Source organism: Xenopus laevis, chromosome 4S (genome assembly GCF_017654675.1).
Source record: "Xenopus laevis strain J_2021 chromosome 4S, Xenopus_laevis_v10.1, whole genome shotgun sequence".
NCBI classification, from domain to species: Eukaryota; Metazoa; Chordata; class Amphibia; order Anura; family Pipidae; genus Xenopus; species Xenopus laevis.
Window position 1 is genome coordinate 99,430,337 of NC_054378.1, and position 18,935 is coordinate 99,449,271.

An 18,935-nucleotide genomic window follows, 5' to 3' on the forward strand; every position below is an offset into this window, starting at 1 on the left:
TGTGCAGGACATTTTTAAGATCTTATGCTTGGTCCAGGATTGGTCCAACAGACTGGTAGCCAAATCAGGACAAAATCCATGCTTTTAGCTGATCTTTTTGTGTTTACCAATATTTGGAGAACAATTACATCAAATACAGTGTGCAAATACTTGTTACAGAATTACTTAGGCCATTATCTTGGTAATAGAGAACAGCATACAACCTGCATATACTGTATATATGGTGACAATTTCTAATAACTGTTACATGCTAAGATTTACGTCTAGCTAGGTTTTCTGCCCAAGGGTGCTTGTGATGCTAGGTTCCCAGGACAATGCCCTGTCTACTCTGCCCTACAGTATATAAAAAAGGTATATTTTGCTATACACACATGCACTATAGAATTTCCATAATTTACTTTGTTTGGATAAAAATTAATAAAATGTATATTAATAAGTGGCAATGACCATCAGCTTATGGCATGTCTTAATGCTTGCATGGAGTCATACAGATCACAATGAGCGTTAATGTGCCTTTATAAACAATGCAAATGTATCTGAGCTTGCAGTAGTTTGTTTGCTTCATCAGTTATAATGCATTGGGTGTCTACATAATAAACTAATGTGCACACAGGTAAGGTCAGTACTGTGATGGAGACACTCACTAATGACAGGAACAAAAGTATTCACTAATATTTACACCATTTTTGTTTTCAATGCCCATAAATTCAATGTATTACATTTGCCCCATAGAATTATATTCATCTGAGTATGTTTTTACTCTTCTATGATACCTCTTTGGATAAACTGGAATGCTGACAATCAATGTGGCACAATAAATGAATATTTCTGTGTTCCTAGCACATCATTTTGGATAATGAGGGAGATGTCCTGCAATAAAGACGATAATGGTGCCTAGGTCATTCTGGTCAGTGAACTTAAAGACCTGATGCTATTCATAATGTTATCAAGCAACACAGACCAAGGCCATTTCAATTACCCAGGGGTTATTGATTGAGTGCTGAATTATTTCAGTAGCAGGGAAAAGCAGGTTTTGTTACAGCAATCTATTAATTTATGTCACATTGTATACACTGTGGTGTTGCCCTGTTATTCAGTATAAAATCCCTGTTAAATAACACATTTCACGGAAGTGACAACAAAGAAATTCTAGGTACTACCTGCACACCAAGGATTCCAAAAATGATAAAGAAGGCACAGCAGATCAGAACTATGTTTCCAATGGGTTTTAGAGAAGAAATCAGGGTCTCTACCACCAGCTTCAGACCAGGTGCTCTGCTGATAACCCTGAATGGGAAAAAAAACAGTTTGATTATAATTCTAAAGTGACTGTGTTCTTGTTTATAATTAGAGAAATGCGAAGGGCACAGCATCTCACTGGCTGACCATGAGTAGTGTCTACAACTCTACATTTCTGTAAACCAATAAGCAAAAGCAAGCTTTTCTCTACAATTATTTCATAAAAGAGACTCAAGAACATCCTTTTTGGCAAAATTAGAGAAAAACACAGGGGCAGATTTACTAAACGCCGAAGTGACGAATGTTAGCGAAAATTCGCCAGCTAATTCACCATCTAATTTCGTTAGTTCGCCGATTTACCAATAGTCGCTGGCGTAACTTTGCTAGCAAAGAGATAGACTCTAGCAGTAATTCGCTCCTTTATGCCTGGTGAAGTTGCGCTCTGGCGAATGGACGTAACTACGCAAATTCACAAAGATGCGGATTTTACGGAACATTACCTCTTGCACCAGACTTGCCTTCACCACCTCAGACCAGGCGAAGTGCAATAGAGTAGATAGGACTTCCTCAAAAAATAGTTGAAAATTGTTGAAAAGTCCCAAAAACGCTGGCATTTTTCAGGGTGATAGGCTGCAAAAGATCGTACATTTTTTCTTGGGTACCCGGCTTCCCTCCTACATTTCCTAACATATGGCACATAAACTATACACTGGGCTCATGTGTAGGGCATTATAATAACTCTATTTTATTTTATTAAGGTTCCCTGGGCTTGTGTAATGTAATGTATTTGCTGCAACATATACGTCCATTCAACTTTAACTTCCTGCTGTATGCAAATTAGGCAACGCTAGCGCAACTTTGCTTTGATTGCCGCAGTAATGCTAGCGCTACTTTGCCAGTGTTCGGCGCCTTGGATGCAACTTCGGATTTTAGTGAATCATCGTTGTCCTGGCGAATCTACCGCTGGGCGAAGTGTTGCGATGTGAGTGAAGCCGTCGCTTGTGAATTTTCGGAGGTTAGTAAAGTTGCCCCATAGTATTACACTTTTCCCAAAGGTTTTTTTCCATTTCGTCACAGAACATTTTTTTTGTCAGAAACATATTTTACAGTTTTATTTGGAGAATATAGTAATCCTTATAAAGTAGGGGACCCATTGCAGAAAATCCCCTAAATAAAATTGTTTTATGAATTAATGCTTCTTGTTCCTGTATTATGCTAACTAGCAATGAGTGAAATTTTCCCCCTTGTTTTGCCATGAAAAAGATGCCCATAGACTTCAATGCATTTGTTGATTTTTTTTCACCACTTTGCAAATTTTCTGTGAAATGAATCGGGTCAGATTCTCCCATTGCTATTGCTAATCCTTCTAAGTAAGAAGGGACCAATCATTTTGCTGCACAGTGTCTGCAAATATGACCTGTCTGTAAGTAGTTGACTTTTTCATTCCTTTACCTGAGAGGTCGCAATGTCCTCAAAAGTCGAAGAACCCTTAAGACACCCAGAATTTTTGCTCCGCCAGCAGATGCTACGGACACCACAATATCAACGAGGGATACAAAGACAAGAAACCCATCCAGAATATTCCAGCTGCTCTTGAGGTAAGCTTGATCCCCAAAGTAAAGTCCTAGAGAGACCACCTACAGAATGACAGGGAAGGAAATCTGAAGATGAGTTATAATACGACGTAGTATTGCCTGCTGAGAAGCAATGTATTTCCATAGATAAAGTGAGGAAAAGACCTTAATCACTAAGATGAATCTGAGTTCAAATGACTTACCTTCAATGTCATTTCAGCTACAAAAATGGCTGTGAAGATATAGTTTGATATACTCAGGAAAATCCTTTCCTGTAAAAAGATAAATGAGAGAAACAGTCCATTGCCATTGATATTAGTAACGGCTTGCAGAAGTCAAATTCTCAGGAATTATTTTAAAGGGCTTAACCTACTGTATAGCATTCCCACCAGGGCTGTGTACTGCCATATTAGGGGTTATACTAGTAAACTAGGGTTAGGGGTAATACTAACTGACCTCCCCTTCCTGGAACAACTAGTTTCCCCTCATTGGATAAATGGGAGCTGTCAATCTATGGCTCTGGTGGGGACGTCATGTGCTCATTGTAATAAATGCAGATTTAAAGATGCCCAGACAAGTAGAGGGAAACTTAAAGGAGTTGTTCAGCATGATGTAGCAAGTGATATTCTGAGACAATTTAACATTGGTTTTCATTTTTTATTATTTGTGCGTTTTTGAGTTATTTAGCTTTTTATTTAGCAGCTCTCTGGTTAGCAATTTCAGCAAAATAGTTGCTATGGTCCTCATTTCCCTAGCTACTATACATGGATATGAATAAGGGACTGGAATATGAAGGATTCCGTCTGAAAAGAGAGATAAATAATAAAAGGTAGTCTGGCAGAGCATTTGTTGTTAAGATGGGGTCAGTGAACCCCATTTGAAAGCTGGAAACAGTCAGAAGAAAAAGGCAAATAATTAAAAAAACTATAAAAAAGAAAAAGTTAAGGCCAATTGAAAAGTTGCTTAGAATTAGCCATTGTACAACATACTAAAAGTTAACTTTAAGATGACCCCCCCTTTAAATTAGATATGTTTTTAATTAGTTTAGGGACCAAGCACTGCTGTTGGGTGCTTAGGCATATAAAGTACCCCTGCATTTGAGGGGTGGGCTGCACCGTTCATAAGCTTGGCCCCTGAAAACAGTTCAGTAGACTGAGAGAAATCCTTTTCTCTGTACAGGTATGGGACCTGTCATCCAGAATGCTCGGGACCTGGGTCTTTCCGGATAATGCGTCTTTACGTAATTTGGATCTTCACACCTTAAGACTACTAGAAAATCATGTCAACATTAAAGAAACCCAATAGGCTGGTTTTGATTCCAATAAAGATTAATTATATCTCAGTTTGGATCAAGTACAAGCTACTGTTTTATTACTGTAGCGAAAAAGAAAATAATTTTTAAAAAATTTGGATTATTTTATTACAATGGAGTCTATGGGAGACAGCCTTTCCATAATTCGGAACTTTCGGGATAATGGGTTTTTCGGATAACGGATCCCATACCTGTACTACCCTTTTATTGGACCCCTGTGCTATTACTACATAATCTTGAATAACAAACTGCTTAAAGAAACGGCACAAGGATAATTGGTTCTACCTGCCATATTCGTAACTATTGGACAACTACACATCCAAACAACTGTCAGGGAGAAGTTGGGAATTTTAGTTCCTGCATTCCATCTTGCTCTTTAATATTATGGCAGCAATATATCAGTACATCAATGTTGCAATAAAAAGCAAACATGTATCATATCAAGGCAAATATAAATGTTGCTATTCCCAATGAGAACCCAAGATAATATATTGCCTCTGTGGTTGCACTTTCTATGCAACTAGACCTACTGGTATCTAATAAGCTCCCATTCAACAGATGGGAAATCTAGTGTGCATCTACTATACACAGGAGAAAACATGGGCAGTCCAATTAAATTTTATTCTAACGCTACATTCTTAAAACAAGTTCTTATACATTTCTAGGAAGGATACCAGGATACCTTTTTTATGAAGATGCAAGGATTTTAGATGTAGATCCTTTAAGAATTTTAATAAACTGGATATATTTTAAAAGCAATTTCATCTTAGGATTTTATCTTGTTTCAGGAAACATGCATAAAAAGAACAAACTAACGTGGATCATTATGAGAATGGAATGCATTATTATAATAGATTAACTCCTTTAGCACCTTCTTCACTTCAAAACACTGGAAGCACAAGCAGCCCAGAGGGGCCCAAGCAGTGCCCATCAAAATATTAAAGGGAGCTGTCTCTCACCGTACTCTTGTGCTCTATCTGAGGCCTCTCTAAAGCGATGGTAATGCAGTTGAGGAATATGAAGGCAAGGACGACGTAGTCAAAAAGCTTGTGTGCAATTATTGTTTGACACATGATGCGGAACCTACATGGAACAAATCAGTCAATGTATAGAATCAAATGCATGAAAGACCCAATAATAGGCAAAGTAGAGAATTCCAGTTCAACTGCTACCCTGCTTGCTGTTCCCTTTGTTATCAGTTTAATGTTACTGAAAACAGTGTTAGATTAAGTCTGCATGAAATAGATAAGCACTTGTATATTTTTTAACTGCAGGACCAGCTTGAGGATTTAGTAGTGATCTCTCCCAGATTATGTTGTGCAATACTCCCGTAATTAAAACCTGATGCCTGAATGTTACATTGCATAATATGGTGTAAAATGAAATAAAAAAGGGAAGCCGCTGAAACATTATCTGTACATACTCCCAGCCGAACAAATTATTAGCTCAGATTGCAGTGAAATACCCACTTTATATATTTTGCCAGCTCTTGAGATGAAGCATGAATCACCTCTCACTATTTTCATGGCAGTTAATGAACTAAGAGAGGATCGAGGCTAAATCCATGTGTGTGTCCAGCATTGGGATGAGATAATTCTAAGTATAATTAGGTTGATTCCTTGGAATATTTAAAAGTGAGTTCATGCATATCTTTAACCACAGTCAACAGAGAATTTATTTCTCAAAGCCTAATTCTAAAGAGAATTTGCGAAATTTAGTAGAATTAATGCTAAATCAGAGGATTATGTCTTGTTGCATCAGGGCAGTTTTTTTGCTAAAGGAATAGATTAAATTTCATTCCTGTCTACCCTTTCTTTGCGTGTTCTCTGTGTTAAATAAGGTCATAGCTAACTCTGTAGGTATAATGGCATGTCTGGATTCAACATTTCTGCACGTCATTTCTCTTTCCCAGTTCTCAAGAACAAAAATTCAGCTACTACAGAAAATACCTGCTAATGAAATACAAGACATTTGCAGCAGTACTTGGAGGTACATAGGTCCTCATCAGTAAGCAAAGCAGAGACAGATTTATTTAATGAGGAATAAAGGCCACTTACCTGTTCTGTGGGGAGAAAAGAAATATAGACCAATCCTCACGTAACGCACACCAGTCTGGTCTGTACACTTCAATCATTTTTCGGATCCGGAAACACAGACTCTGCAGAGTGATCATCAATAAATTGTTATGACCAGGCACATCTCCTCACTTCATTTCATTTTTACAAGTCACTTGTTTACACTGAATTGGAGCCGCCAACTGTCACAATGCTAAAATCTGTCACTGTATCTCAGTAATCTTTCTGAACATGTCCCAGTGTTAAGACTGCTGTAAAATTGTGTACACTACCAAGAAAAATGATTCCTTGGCTTTATAATGTCATTATTTCACAGAAATATAGCATTTTAACAATTTATCCTTCCCCCATGGCTGTTGCTTGCTATACAGTTTAACTAAGACAGAAGACTGGTATGTTAGAGGATAGTGGGTTATGCCCCATATAGGTATAGGCATGTCCTGTAGGTGTGTTTGGCATTCACACTGGTACAGGGATGTCAGCTGGTTTCCCCTTAACTAACAAATATAAATTAGGGGGGATGCATGTTAGTTATTTTGGCCTCTTCTCATGGCGGAGTGTGACTGATGCTAGGAGCTCAGATAGATAAAGCCAATGTGACAAAATAGACCACTGGGGTATAAGAAGGTCTCAAGAAATATTGGTCAAATAAAAGCCAGTAAATAAGGACTAGCTGGAATTAGGCTACATCCTTGTTTAACATGATGTAGGAATAAAACATAGATACTGTATGTTAAATTTATGGAGAAGCCTGAAGCCTCACCAAGTTCTGCAGGGATTTAGTACCCTTGGTTATTTAGAGTAAAACAGGGTGTTGTCAAATTTACATAAGAACATTTAGTTTTGTTGACTGCACTTAGGACCCTGTCTTTTATTGGTCCTAAAACTGTTCAGGTTTCTACTCACGTAATCTATTTCTTCTTCTTCCTCCTCCTTATCTTTTCGGTTATTCATTTTGGGAAAGACTTCCGTCATAATAGGAGGTGTTTTCCCAGTGGAGTCACGATGTTCTTCTGACATAGATGTGCCTTTGCAAGACCCTCTGTGGTTGGGATGAGTTGCTGTATCACCTGGATTATCTGAAGAGCCTTTATTATCTAGAGACATTGCTCTTGAGTGCTTTAAACTTGATGATCTCCTGGAGTGACTTCTTTCTCTTTGCTCTTCTCCATGTGACAGCAATGATTCATGCTCAGTTGTGAATGTTCTTGGTTTTATACTGTGACGACGCCCTAAACTGTTCCAACTTGATCTGCGGCTCCCCCAAGCACCGCTTCTCCCCCAATGTGAGGGTCGAGGCCCCATCTGTTTAATATAGTGATTCATTTATGAGAATACTAATATTCGCTGTATTGCAATATTAATCAGAAGTTTGCCCCAAACTCCAAACATATAGCAACCAATTAGTTGCACTCTATGACTATTGTGACTTAACTAGACTTGAAAAAAGGAAAATGATGATCAGAAGCTGTGGGTTACTTGAATGACGTGCAATTTCTACACATGTTATTAGGGATGTGTGAATTTGTCCCCTTTTATTTCGCCTAAAATTTGACACCAGTGAAATGTTGCAGACGCCCATTAAAGTGTATGTGCGAAAAAATTCGCCCATCCCTACATGTTATCACATAAACTACTTATTGTCTACACACATCCCCATACTGTTACTTTATTACTAAAACTAAAATCATACATTTGGGCACAGGATCCCTATTTAGTTTATTGCCTACTAAGAGGAAGTCTAAGAAGCTAAAAGCTGAAGTTCCTAATTCGAATGACTGTGGACTTACTTGTGGCCTCTGGTCATAGGAAGTTCTCCCCAGAGACATCACACTACTTTTTCTGCAGCCAACAGTTACAAGAACTTGATCCCTTTGAAGAGAATTCCTTGATGTATTCATTATTGTAGCTGGGATTTGTTGGGTTGGGACAGGGCTGTTTTCTAAATGTCCATTTGGAGTCATAGGTACTGAACAAAGTTTGGGATCTAAGCATAAAAAAACAAATCATAAGTTGACATGCAATATATCCCAATTTACTGCTTTTGCTACAAGAGCTGATCTTGTAGTCTTTCATCCTTTAATGCAAGACATTAGGATACATATTATCCTCCTCAACTTGTCACTTTATTTAAAGTGTAACCACACACTTCTCCCATTTGTATTTCTATTTAAGAAGGCATCATAATTGTGCACTGTTATTACTCCCTCTTCTTTAAGTAAAAGTAACTCTAAAAAAAAAAAGGCCTAACCTTTCCATTTCTCCAAAAAACAAAAATGCAACTTTTTACATGTTGAAATGAAGCAACGATCTAGCTTTCCACTGAATTGAACACAATAAAAAAAGAAGGGCAATTTATCTGTTGGTTAGTTATGTGCTCTGTAAGTAATTGCCTCATTTTTAAAATGTGTTCTCAAGAAGAAAAATATCTATAAAGGCAGCCAACAAATACAGAGTATTGATTTCGGTAGACTGCCTTGCAGTGAGAGCCATAAAATATTTTGGTTGAATTAGCGGTATGCACACAGATGCCTTTAGTTCAGAAGTCTATCTATCTATCTATCTATCTATCTATCTATCTATCTATCTCTCATTCATAATCTATCTATCTATCTATCTATCTATCTATCTATCTATCTATCTATCTATCTATCTATCTATCTCTCATTCATAATCTATCTATCTATCTATCTATCTATCTATCTATCTCTCATTCATAATCTATCTATCTATCTATCTATCTATCTATCTATCTATCTATCTATCTATCTATCTATCTATCTATCTATCTATCTATCTCTCATTCATAATCTATCTATCTATCTATCTATCTATCTATCTATCTATCTATCTATCTATCTATCTATCTATCTATCTATCTATCTATCATCTATCTATCCATCCATCCATCCATCCATCTATCTATCTATCTATCTATCTATCTATCTGTCTATCTATTTGTGATGGACAAACCTGACCCATTTCACTTCGCCAAAAATTCAGGTAACAGTGAAAAATTTGCCAAAATGCATTGAAGTCTATGGGCATCAAACTCACTGCAAACTCAGCAAATGATTGCTCATCATATGCAAGTACAGGGTTTATTTAATAGTAAAATCATTTAGTAGAATGTGCCTTGCACTGTGCATCTACCAGCCTGGCCATGCTGTTTTTTTCTGTGTTCTTACACAACCCTTATATACCCTAAGTACTCCTAGGTCAATTCATGGTACTGTTGGCTGAAAAAGCCAGGGTGCATGAGGTAGGTAATGTTATGGTGCATATCTTCCAAACAAATTTACAACTGCTTTGATTGCAAAAGTGATGTCCCTTGCTGCTGGTTAATTTCTCTACTAGCAATATAATTCACAGTAAGAGTTAGTAGTACAGTTCATTGAATTATGTGTTGTTGCTGCTCTAGTCAGAATGTTTTTAGTGAACCAAGCAATTTAGAAGATTCCATTTATAAGTCTTTTTTTTAAAACTGCATTCAAACAAGGATTAAGAAAATCCCCAAGCTATACCCTAATACTTTACAGTCTACTGTTACTTAGATTTATATTTTCTCTTTGGAACAAAAAAGTAGAAGTATGGGACCTATTCTCCAGAATGGGGGTTTTCTGGATAAGGGGTCTTTCCATCATTTGGATCTCTATGCCTTAAGTTTACAAAAATCATTAAAAAATTTGATGTTTACAGGGGATATTAGATGCTGCAATGGTATGGTCTGTGAGCAAGCTGAAAGGAAAAAATATTTGCTACCCAGACCAGGAGACTATAAGGGGCCCCCCTGCAGCAATTTGTCTGGGACAGCATTTAGGGAAGCAGGGAGTAAGGTGCCTTTCCTATGTCTTATTAGGAAAAGAGGCATTGGGGTTCTCCCCCTGGCACTGAGTGGGCCACCCTCTGAGATCACTCCAGAAATTGTCACTGGAAGGATATTAAAAAAACTGCATGGGGCCCCTTTGTGAGGATATTTCTGGGATATGTGGGAGAAAGTACCTTGGGCAAATATAGGATAGAAGAAATCTGGAGATCTATGGTTATTGTTGTGACTGATGAATGGTTTATGATGGTGTAATAGCAAGTGTTTTCCTTGTTGTTCAGTCCCTATTGCAGGTAAAAAAAACAGTTCTAAAAATTGTGTTTGTTTAAAAATAAATCTCTTGATTCCCCTATATTGTTACATGGTACAGCAGCTAGCGTCAACTTGGTGGCACAATACACCAGAATAATTGTTTCATTCACTATAAATAAGGGCATCGCAAGGTTGGCACAGGTGGGATTGAAACTCTGTCCTTAGTTAAATCATTTTAGACAATGTGCAGAGTTGTGTAGCACTGGAGGGAACTGCTGGTGGGGGCAGCCAAATATCCAGAAGGATTATGTAGATTTTCTTTTATTTCCCTAAGACCCAAAAGTATTACTAAAGATTCTGTTTTCTTTTATTTACCGAATGCTGGGAAAATGACATCTGTTGTAGGTAAGGTTGGCAGATGCTGGCAATTGGCATGCAGTCACTTTCAGTAATGTCATAGTAACATACTGTAATAGATCAGGGATGTCAAGAACAGTTGTTATGAGCAATTGCTCCCAATATTGTCTGCCAGATTAGTGGAGCTACAGAGAGCTGCAGTTCAGAACAGGATTTGGCATCTTTAGAGTAAATAATCTTTAATAACAAGAAAGGGTTAAAGAATCACATGCTAAAATACTGCTAATTGCCTTTGTGTCTTTGGGAAATGATTTCCTTTCAGCACTCAGTCCTGGCATACATCCCCATACTCCGGCTCTGGGATTTGCAACCTGTGGTTCTCCAGCTCTCGTTAAACTGTAGGTCCCAGCGTGCCATGACACCCCACTTCAGTAACAGCTGGAGAACCACAGGTTGCAGATTCCTACGTGATGCTGGTTAGCTGTCACATGAGTGCATCTGTAGAGCAGCTTTCACTGCTATCCAAGATGTGATTTTTACTTTTGCATCTTATAAAGTGAGAGGTGCAACACATATAAGAGGTATGAGTAGCAACCCATTAGCTTTGTGCATATTATGCTATGGATTGCTGCACAGGTGCAATTTAGCATCTACATTAGGAAATTGTCCAGATAGTATCCTTCAAAATGATTAAATTGTTATGTTATTATACCTATCACTCAATAGTCACCTGTGTGCAGGTGCCCAGTGCAGCCTGCACCCACAACTTGTGAGTCTCAATGACGCACAAGTAATAGATGGGTAGGGGGATGGTGGATAACTAGCTTTTTGCCTTCCCCATCCACCTCTTATGAAACAGTGCTACTGAATGATGGCAGAGCTGTATTCATCAGTGGAACACAGGTCTCTGCCCTCCTTTTGGCAGCACAGAAAGGCAGATAACTTTGCACTTTACATGCTATCTTGCATGTAGTAAATGACCCCTATATTTTATGGGTGCACGCCATACAAATGCACTTTGTTAAGGGAAAGTAGGGCTCATTTCCAAACATAAGTGCTAAACTGCACAGGTGCAATAGCCAGCTGTCACTATGGTTGTCACCTTTTCTTGAAAAAAATACCGGCCATCCTATATTTTTATGGATTTCCCCTACTAATATCATTGGGATCAAGCTTCATTTTTACTGGCCAGGTAAAATCCCGGCCAGGTGGCAACCCTAGTTGTGACTGATCAGCAATTTGCTTTCAACAGTCAACTAGAATTTAAAGTTTAAGTTAAAGCAAAAGTCTGGTTTCTGTTGGTAATTGAACTAATGCAGTTAAATTACATAACTCTCGTAAATTATCTCCAGTGTCTCATCATTTATTTGTTGCAAGTACAATTCCTTTGGTGCTCTTTAGAATTCATTTTGCAGGCCTGTGTAACACAGGGACTTTATGCATAGGAATCTTCACCAAATATTTCTGGTTTGTTAAGGTCACAGGAATAATAGGAAGGAAAACCTTTGGGCTGTACCGACACGCTTACCAGGATTTTCAATGGAAACTTGTTAATGCAACTGTTTATTAGAAATAAAACAGGTTACAAGTGATTTCTGACAGAAGCTAAACCTGATATCATAGATTAAATCATTGGAGAACACATACCAGGCTATATCCCTGTAATGGGCCCTCCAAACCCCCTAGTGAATACAGCCAAATAGTCTGGTCCTAGGGTTGCCACCTTTTCTGGAAAAAAATACAGGCCTTTTTGTATTCTTGCCATTTTTTCCTATTAATAACACCAGCCAGGTGGAAACCCTATCTGGTCCCTCCACAGTGCATTAAGATCTATGGGAGATGTAAGAGCTCTGTAAGGGTTCTGTTTAATAAAAAAGTATAATATTCAGTTGTAGAAGTTAATTTCTCCTCTGCATCATGTTGTATGTTCTCTGCTTTAGTTCCTGTGTCTTGTGCAGCAACTTGACTGAGTTTGAACTGCAGATTAACTGAAGTTTATAGTGAAGCCCAACAGAGCACGTGGTACATCCCAAGATGGCTGCTGTATAAATAATCTGCTCAGTCTGATTATGAGTTTCTCATCAATCATTTCATGTGATATGTTTTATGCTGTATACTCTATAAAAAACATGCAATATGTTTCCTGGGATATCTAGTTATAACTGCCTGTTATAATATAGGTGGGCTGGTGGCCATGCTATGTACATGACAGCGGCAGTGGGTTTCCCTGCTGTTTTATAGGTATGCTATATCAATTTTTGTATACTGTTTTACGTACTTTTTGTTAACACTATACGATCACTGTTTTAGTTATGTTTTAGTTATGTTAAAACCAAGTGCATTAAGATGTATGAGAGAGGTGGGCTGCTGGCCTTGCTATGTACATAACTATGGCAGTATAATGCGCTCCGGGAGACCGGCGCGCATTCCTACCTTTAGACAAGCCGGTACCTGGGTTCCTCTGGCCGCAATTAGGAAACGCCCATGCCGTCTATGCGCATGTGCAGTAACGATGCGCCGTGACGTCAGTGGACACGCTGACGTCACGTAGGGCGCCAAATTTGAAATTAAAAGGCACCTTTTGCTTGAACTGAGTGCCCAAGCTGGTTCTCAGTTTTTCTGACTCCAAACCTTAATTCTGTTTGGATCTTCTGATATTGACCTTGTGCCTGTTTCTTGACCTCCGCATCTTGCTGCCTGCCCTTTTGACCTGTCCACGACTCATCTCTGCCTGATCCTTGTACCTTACTCTGAATACCTAGGATCTTCACCTGTTCCGCAGCAGAAAGTCCGGGGCCCCAAAACGGCATTGGTGAAAACCAGAATAAGATGAGGCTCTCCGACTGCACCTAAGGGGTATTCTGTCAGTACTTGGGCTCCTATACCTACAGATCATAACAGGCAGCGTGTTTCCCTATTGTCTTATAGGGCTCCAGCCAAGTGCACTCCACCTTAATAAAGTCCTTTTGTCAGCAGCTGTGTGTCTATAAGCTGAGTGAGTGTGGGGGATCCAGTGCCTGCACTGGTGGGACAATGCGGGTTACACCTGTCCTGATATTTCTTTGTAGATCCCCTGCAGACAAATGTAATTGGCTTTGTACTTAAAGAACACTGTATGTGTGATTGCAGACCTACAAACACTTCAAACAAAATCCAAGATGGTAAACTCCTGTGACAACTTTGAAGGCCTGGATCATCACTACTATAGAGATTTCAAACCTTTAGGTTGGTTCAGTAAATTCAGTATATAAAATATGGCATTTATAGTCAAATTCATCTCTTGGGTTTAGTTCTCCTTTAAGGCACAAACAATGGACATTTGTAACACCAATGTTTAGGAATTAAGCACTTTTTATTGTTCCTCTCCATTATTTTCAGTACAAAAATGATCATGTGTGATCACAACAATGACACCAACATAATACTGAGCATTTTGAACATGATTACACCAAAAAAAGAATCCTCTTACCCGATGGAGATTCAACTTCCCGATATTTATCACATTCCTCCATATTAGAGGAACTCCTTTCCTCATCAGAATAAGATCTGTTGGCATCTCCCTATTTAGAAACAAATATTTGTAAATCTCTTAGTCATTGCTAGTACAGGGGTACAGTCAACAAGATACTGCAACACTCTACATGTGGTTGGACTACAGTTCAACTCTACCACCCATTCTTACTGAAGGGGATCATCAAAAAGTAGTTGCAAGTTAGCCCTGTCCACTGTATTGCCTCTCTTTTCTTAATGTTCATTTGGTGCTAATAGCTGGCTCTGAAATCTTTTACCCCAAGTTCCCCTTCAAATCATTTAGAATCATGATATCCACATTGATTCACAGTTTATTTATATAATGCATTATTTTCTGCATCGTTTACACTTGCTCTGAGAAAATGGCTGGCGAGAGACTGGAACACTTCTGTATCCTCTGATTAAGGAAATGAATGGAAACTGAAGAAGACTTTATAAAGAACAAGGGATAAAACTATAGCCCAGCACAACAGATGGTAGAGACTAATTATAATTAGAGTCTTGTAATTGCTGGCTATTTAAACATGAAATCATTCTAATGTGCATTAATATATGCACAGAAAATGAATGCAGCTGTGCCATTTAGTTTGATTTAAATTACTAGTAGAACCTGTAGACATGTGAAAGTGGTTAACTAAACATTAGGCTCTCAGCCAATTTCACTTTGCACTACTGTGTGGTATAAGATCTCTTAGGCTTTGGGCACACAGGCTGTTGGCTCTGGCTGTTGTCTGCTTGCGTATTGTTGCAGGCTGAGAGAAGCAGATCTGCTCAGTGCTCCATTGACAATTCTGACGCCACCGACAATTCTGACGCCGATGACAATTCTGACACTGTCAAATTGTCACCGGCATTGGAATTGTTACTGGTGTCAATTTTGACGCCTTTGAATTGACACCGGCGTCAAAATTTGTGTTTCACAAATTTTTCACCGTTTCGCAAACAGGACAAATTTGCCCATCACTAGAAATGAGCAGATTGACCATGTAAACAGCCAGATACATAGAACTTCACACGTATTCAGTATTTCTGTCCCAAACTTGTGTTCTTTATTTTGCAGCTCCAAGAGGTGGGATTAAAAAAGAATGGGGGCAAATTATGATGGTAAGGAGCAAAGAGAGAATGAGATGGACATGGTGGCTGGTGAGAGGCAGTGTGTGTGGCATGGCAAGACAGTAGGCGTCATTTCGTTTGACCCTGGATACAAATGCAAGAACTTTATGCAGAGCTTGAATTGAAATGCTAAAACAAGCCCCTCCCATAACCATAAGCCACACCCATTGTTATAACAAGCCACGCAGCAATACTTTCTGGTTTCACCCACTTTAAAGCAAAACTATTTTGCTATTTCCATTTTGCTATTTCATTCTAATGCACAGTTTAATGCCCAGTATGCATATATTTAGTATGTGACCTGTAAGGACCCCAAAATGAAAATTGTGCACATGACTTTTCTTGACTGTCAATGCAGATTCTGCAAACACAGCTCCTTGCCAGTGTATTGTGTGTCATAAAAACCCCATCATATTCTATATTACCCAAGATTATTTCATATATATCATTCTAATCTGCGGCTGTTTACTACTTTCATATTCCTTTTTCTTTCCCCTGTTTTCTTCTTCTCTACTTTTCTCTATAACCTTCTCTGATGCCTCCACCTTCTTTATCTGTTTAGCTCTTCTCTATCTCTTCTCTATTTCTCTCCCAGCAATCTTTTCTCTCCTTTTATCTTCTATATGTTTAACTATATTTTATTTTACCTCTGCATTTTATTTGCATGCAGAAGTGGAGAGGAGCAAAAGACAGTTCCGGGATTCAAAACTCTTGCTGAGGGGATGTTATTTCACAAAAATAAAGAAGTGAAGGGATGGCATCCCTGTGCATCCCTCCCCAATTCCAGCACTGTTTGCAGCAATGTTTTGTCCTTACAGCCTGCCAAAAATGCAGATGGTAAGGACAGGGCTCTAGTACAGCTGGCACCCACATTTTCGTACCCCCTAACTTGTGCATCTTAGATGCACAAGTTAGGGGGTACGAAAATGTAGACGTCAGTGGCAGATGTCCCTTTTACAGATAAAAAAATCAGATATCAGATATCATGCTCTGTGCTGGCTTTCATACAAAAATCTGAAGGTTTTCGGGTGATAATCCAAAAAATCTGAATTTTCAGTCGTCAAATCCAAAAAAAATCACACCATTTAGATATTTTCACAATTTTATTGAGTCTTTTTCCGCACCAGATTGTTTCAAATTCATTTATTGATGAATACGGTAAAATTGTGCATGGGAGTTTGATCGGAGTGGTTTTAAGAAATTTTTAGTAAATAACCCCTTAAAGGAGAAGGAAAGGTTAAAACTAAGTAAGCCTTATCAGAAAGGTCCATCTTAATATACCAGTAATCCCCCAAAGTAGTGCTGCTCTGAGTCCCCTGTCAAAAGAAACATCACATTTCTTTCCTTCTATTGTGTACTCATGGGCTTCTGCATCAGACTTCCTGCCTTCAGCTTAAACTTCATTGCCCTGGGCAAGAGCATGCTCAGTTTGCTCCTCTTCCCCCTCCCCTCCCTTCTCTACTGTAATCTGATCCCAGAGCAGGGAGAGACTCAGGCAGGAAGTGATGTCACACCATGTTAATACTGCAGCTCCTATCCTAAACAAACAGAGAGTTTCTAGAGCTTTTTACTCAGGTATGGTAAAACATTCTACAGAATAAATATAGCATTCTAGCTTGCACTATTGCAGCTAATCTATTGGCAATAAAATGCCTCCGTAGCTTTCCTTCTCCTTTAAATACTGCTTTAAACTCGAGATGCAGATACTGATCTGTCCACCTGCTCCACCATTCTGGCCTTTCTTACCTCTGCTTGAAACCCTTCAACCAATATAGCAACAAGCAAGTTGAATAAAACGTAATTTCCAAATGTCATTAATGCTACAAAGTAAAGGGCAGCCCATGGAGATGTACTGGCCATTCCATTGTACAGCACGACATTCCAATCCTCTTGGGTAAGGATCTAGGAGAAAGTAAATAACATTCATCATGGATAACCATTATTCTGCAAACATAACATAAACTAGAGCTGTTGTAGATGCAACAATGAATAATGATTATTGCCTATGAATACCCATGGTAACAATAAAGATCTATTAATGGACAAAAATAGGGATTTTAGGATATTTGGAAACCAATGTTATGCCAGTATCAATCATCTCCAACTACAAACAAAGCAGGCATTTATTAGTTGAAGCAAGGAAGTCCGAGAATTAGCACTGCTTTTGTTAAAGAATATAATCATTATTATTACAATGGACAGCTGTTCTCGTTTACCAGAGTAAATAAAAACTTATTTAGATTGAGCTTTAATATAGAGTTAATTAATTGAAATTGTACACATAGATTATAAGAATTCTGCACGCAACACAAATAATGAACCCACGACAACAAAACAATCTGGTTAATTACCTTTTGCTGCTTCATTAAAACAAATCCAAAATGGGGGCAACTAAGTTCCTTGAAGCAAATCAAAAGTAAAAACCTGCCTATATTTTGTGGATGTGATGTTAATGTTTAACTATGCGGGGAAAAAGATTTAGGGTAAAGATACACAGAACTACTAGTAGCAGCTACTTGTCATGGCTACAAAATAGATAATAGTGATAACAAGGGCCAGTAACACAGAACAATAGAATGAAAGGACACCATTGCTTAAAGGAGAAGGAAAGTCTTCTTGCACTTGCGAGTGCTAAATGTTAGGCACCCCCAGTGATTGTATTTACTTACCTGAAACCCCGAGCCGTTGTCTTCCTCGCTCTTCGTGTGGCTGCGCATACACAGTAGAGCGAAGAGATGGACTTTAACTAAAAAGTCGCCTATTTCATTCTACTGCGCATGCGCCTGCCCTGGGAAAATTGAAGAAAGAAGAAGCCGGAAGAGGATCGCTCTGTGGTGCTCCCTGGAATAACCCCGGGCCGGTGCAGTTTTCTGCTGATTGGAGCACCGGCCCGGGGGTTTCAGGTATGTAAATACAATCACTTGAGGGTGCCTAACATTTGGCACCCCCAAGTGCAAGATGACTTCCCTTCTCCTTTAAAAGAACAGTTCAGTGTAAAAATAAAAACTGGGTAAATAGATAGGCTATGCAAAATGAACATGCTTCTAATATAGTTAGTTAGCCAAAAATTGAATATATAAAGACTGGAGTTAGCAGATATTGAACAGAACCCAACTTCCTGCTTTTCAGCTCTCTAAGTCTTAGTTAGTCAGCGACTTTAAGGGGGGAGCACATAGGACATAACTGTTCAGTTGACCCTTACTATGTAAGTAAGATTCAAAAGCAAACAGTTATGACCCATGTGTCCCCCCTCCAGTCTGATTGGTTACTGCCTGGTAACCAATCAGTGGAAAGCAAGAGAGCTGAAAGCAGGAAGTAGTGTTTTGGCTATTATGTTAGACATCCAGTCACTGCAGCCTTTATACAATACATTTTTGGCTAACTAACTGTATTGAAAACATTTTTTTATTTCGCGCAACCTTTTTACTCAGTTTTTAATTTAATACTGAACAATTCCTTTAAAGGGATATTGCTGATTTATTAATATCTACCTGTTCACAGGCCCGGACTTGTGGCCAGGCCACAAAGGCCAGGGCCTAAGACGGCACAATTTTAAGGGTGGCATGCCATCCAGCCGCATATACTGCCTACTGAAGACTGTGTGGGAGATTTTGACAGTAATTTAAATCTCCCACGTGCTAAATCCCGGTGCTGGC

General features: G+C 38.7%; 1 protein-coding gene across 2 annotated transcripts in view; it reads right to left on the reverse strand.

The window, feature by feature from the left end:
- The window catches only part of cacna1i.S (calcium channel, voltage-dependent, T type, alpha 1I subunit S homeolog), a 359,329-nt gene that overhangs the window by 37,866 nt on the left and 302,528 nt on the right, over positions 1-18,935 (reverse strand). For both annotated transcript variants that reach the window (XM_041561633.1, XM_018259873.2), the window contains exons 14-22: positions 17,026-17,181; positions 14,105-14,195; positions 7,991-8,187; positions 7,107-7,505; positions 6,183-6,283; positions 5,085-5,208; positions 3,017-3,085; positions 2,692-2,876; positions 1,161-1,287 (exon numbers count right to left, since the gene is read on the reverse strand). In XM_041561633.1, the coding sequence (XP_041417567.1) occupies positions 1,161-1,287; positions 2,692-2,876; positions 3,017-3,085; positions 5,085-5,208; positions 6,183-6,283; positions 7,107-7,505; positions 7,991-8,187; positions 14,105-14,195; positions 17,026-17,181 (1,449 nt within the window). The remainder of the gene's footprint in view (positions 1-1,160; positions 1,288-2,691; positions 2,877-3,016; positions 3,086-5,084; positions 5,209-6,182; positions 6,284-7,106; positions 7,506-7,990; positions 8,188-14,104; positions 14,196-17,025; positions 17,182-18,935) is intronic.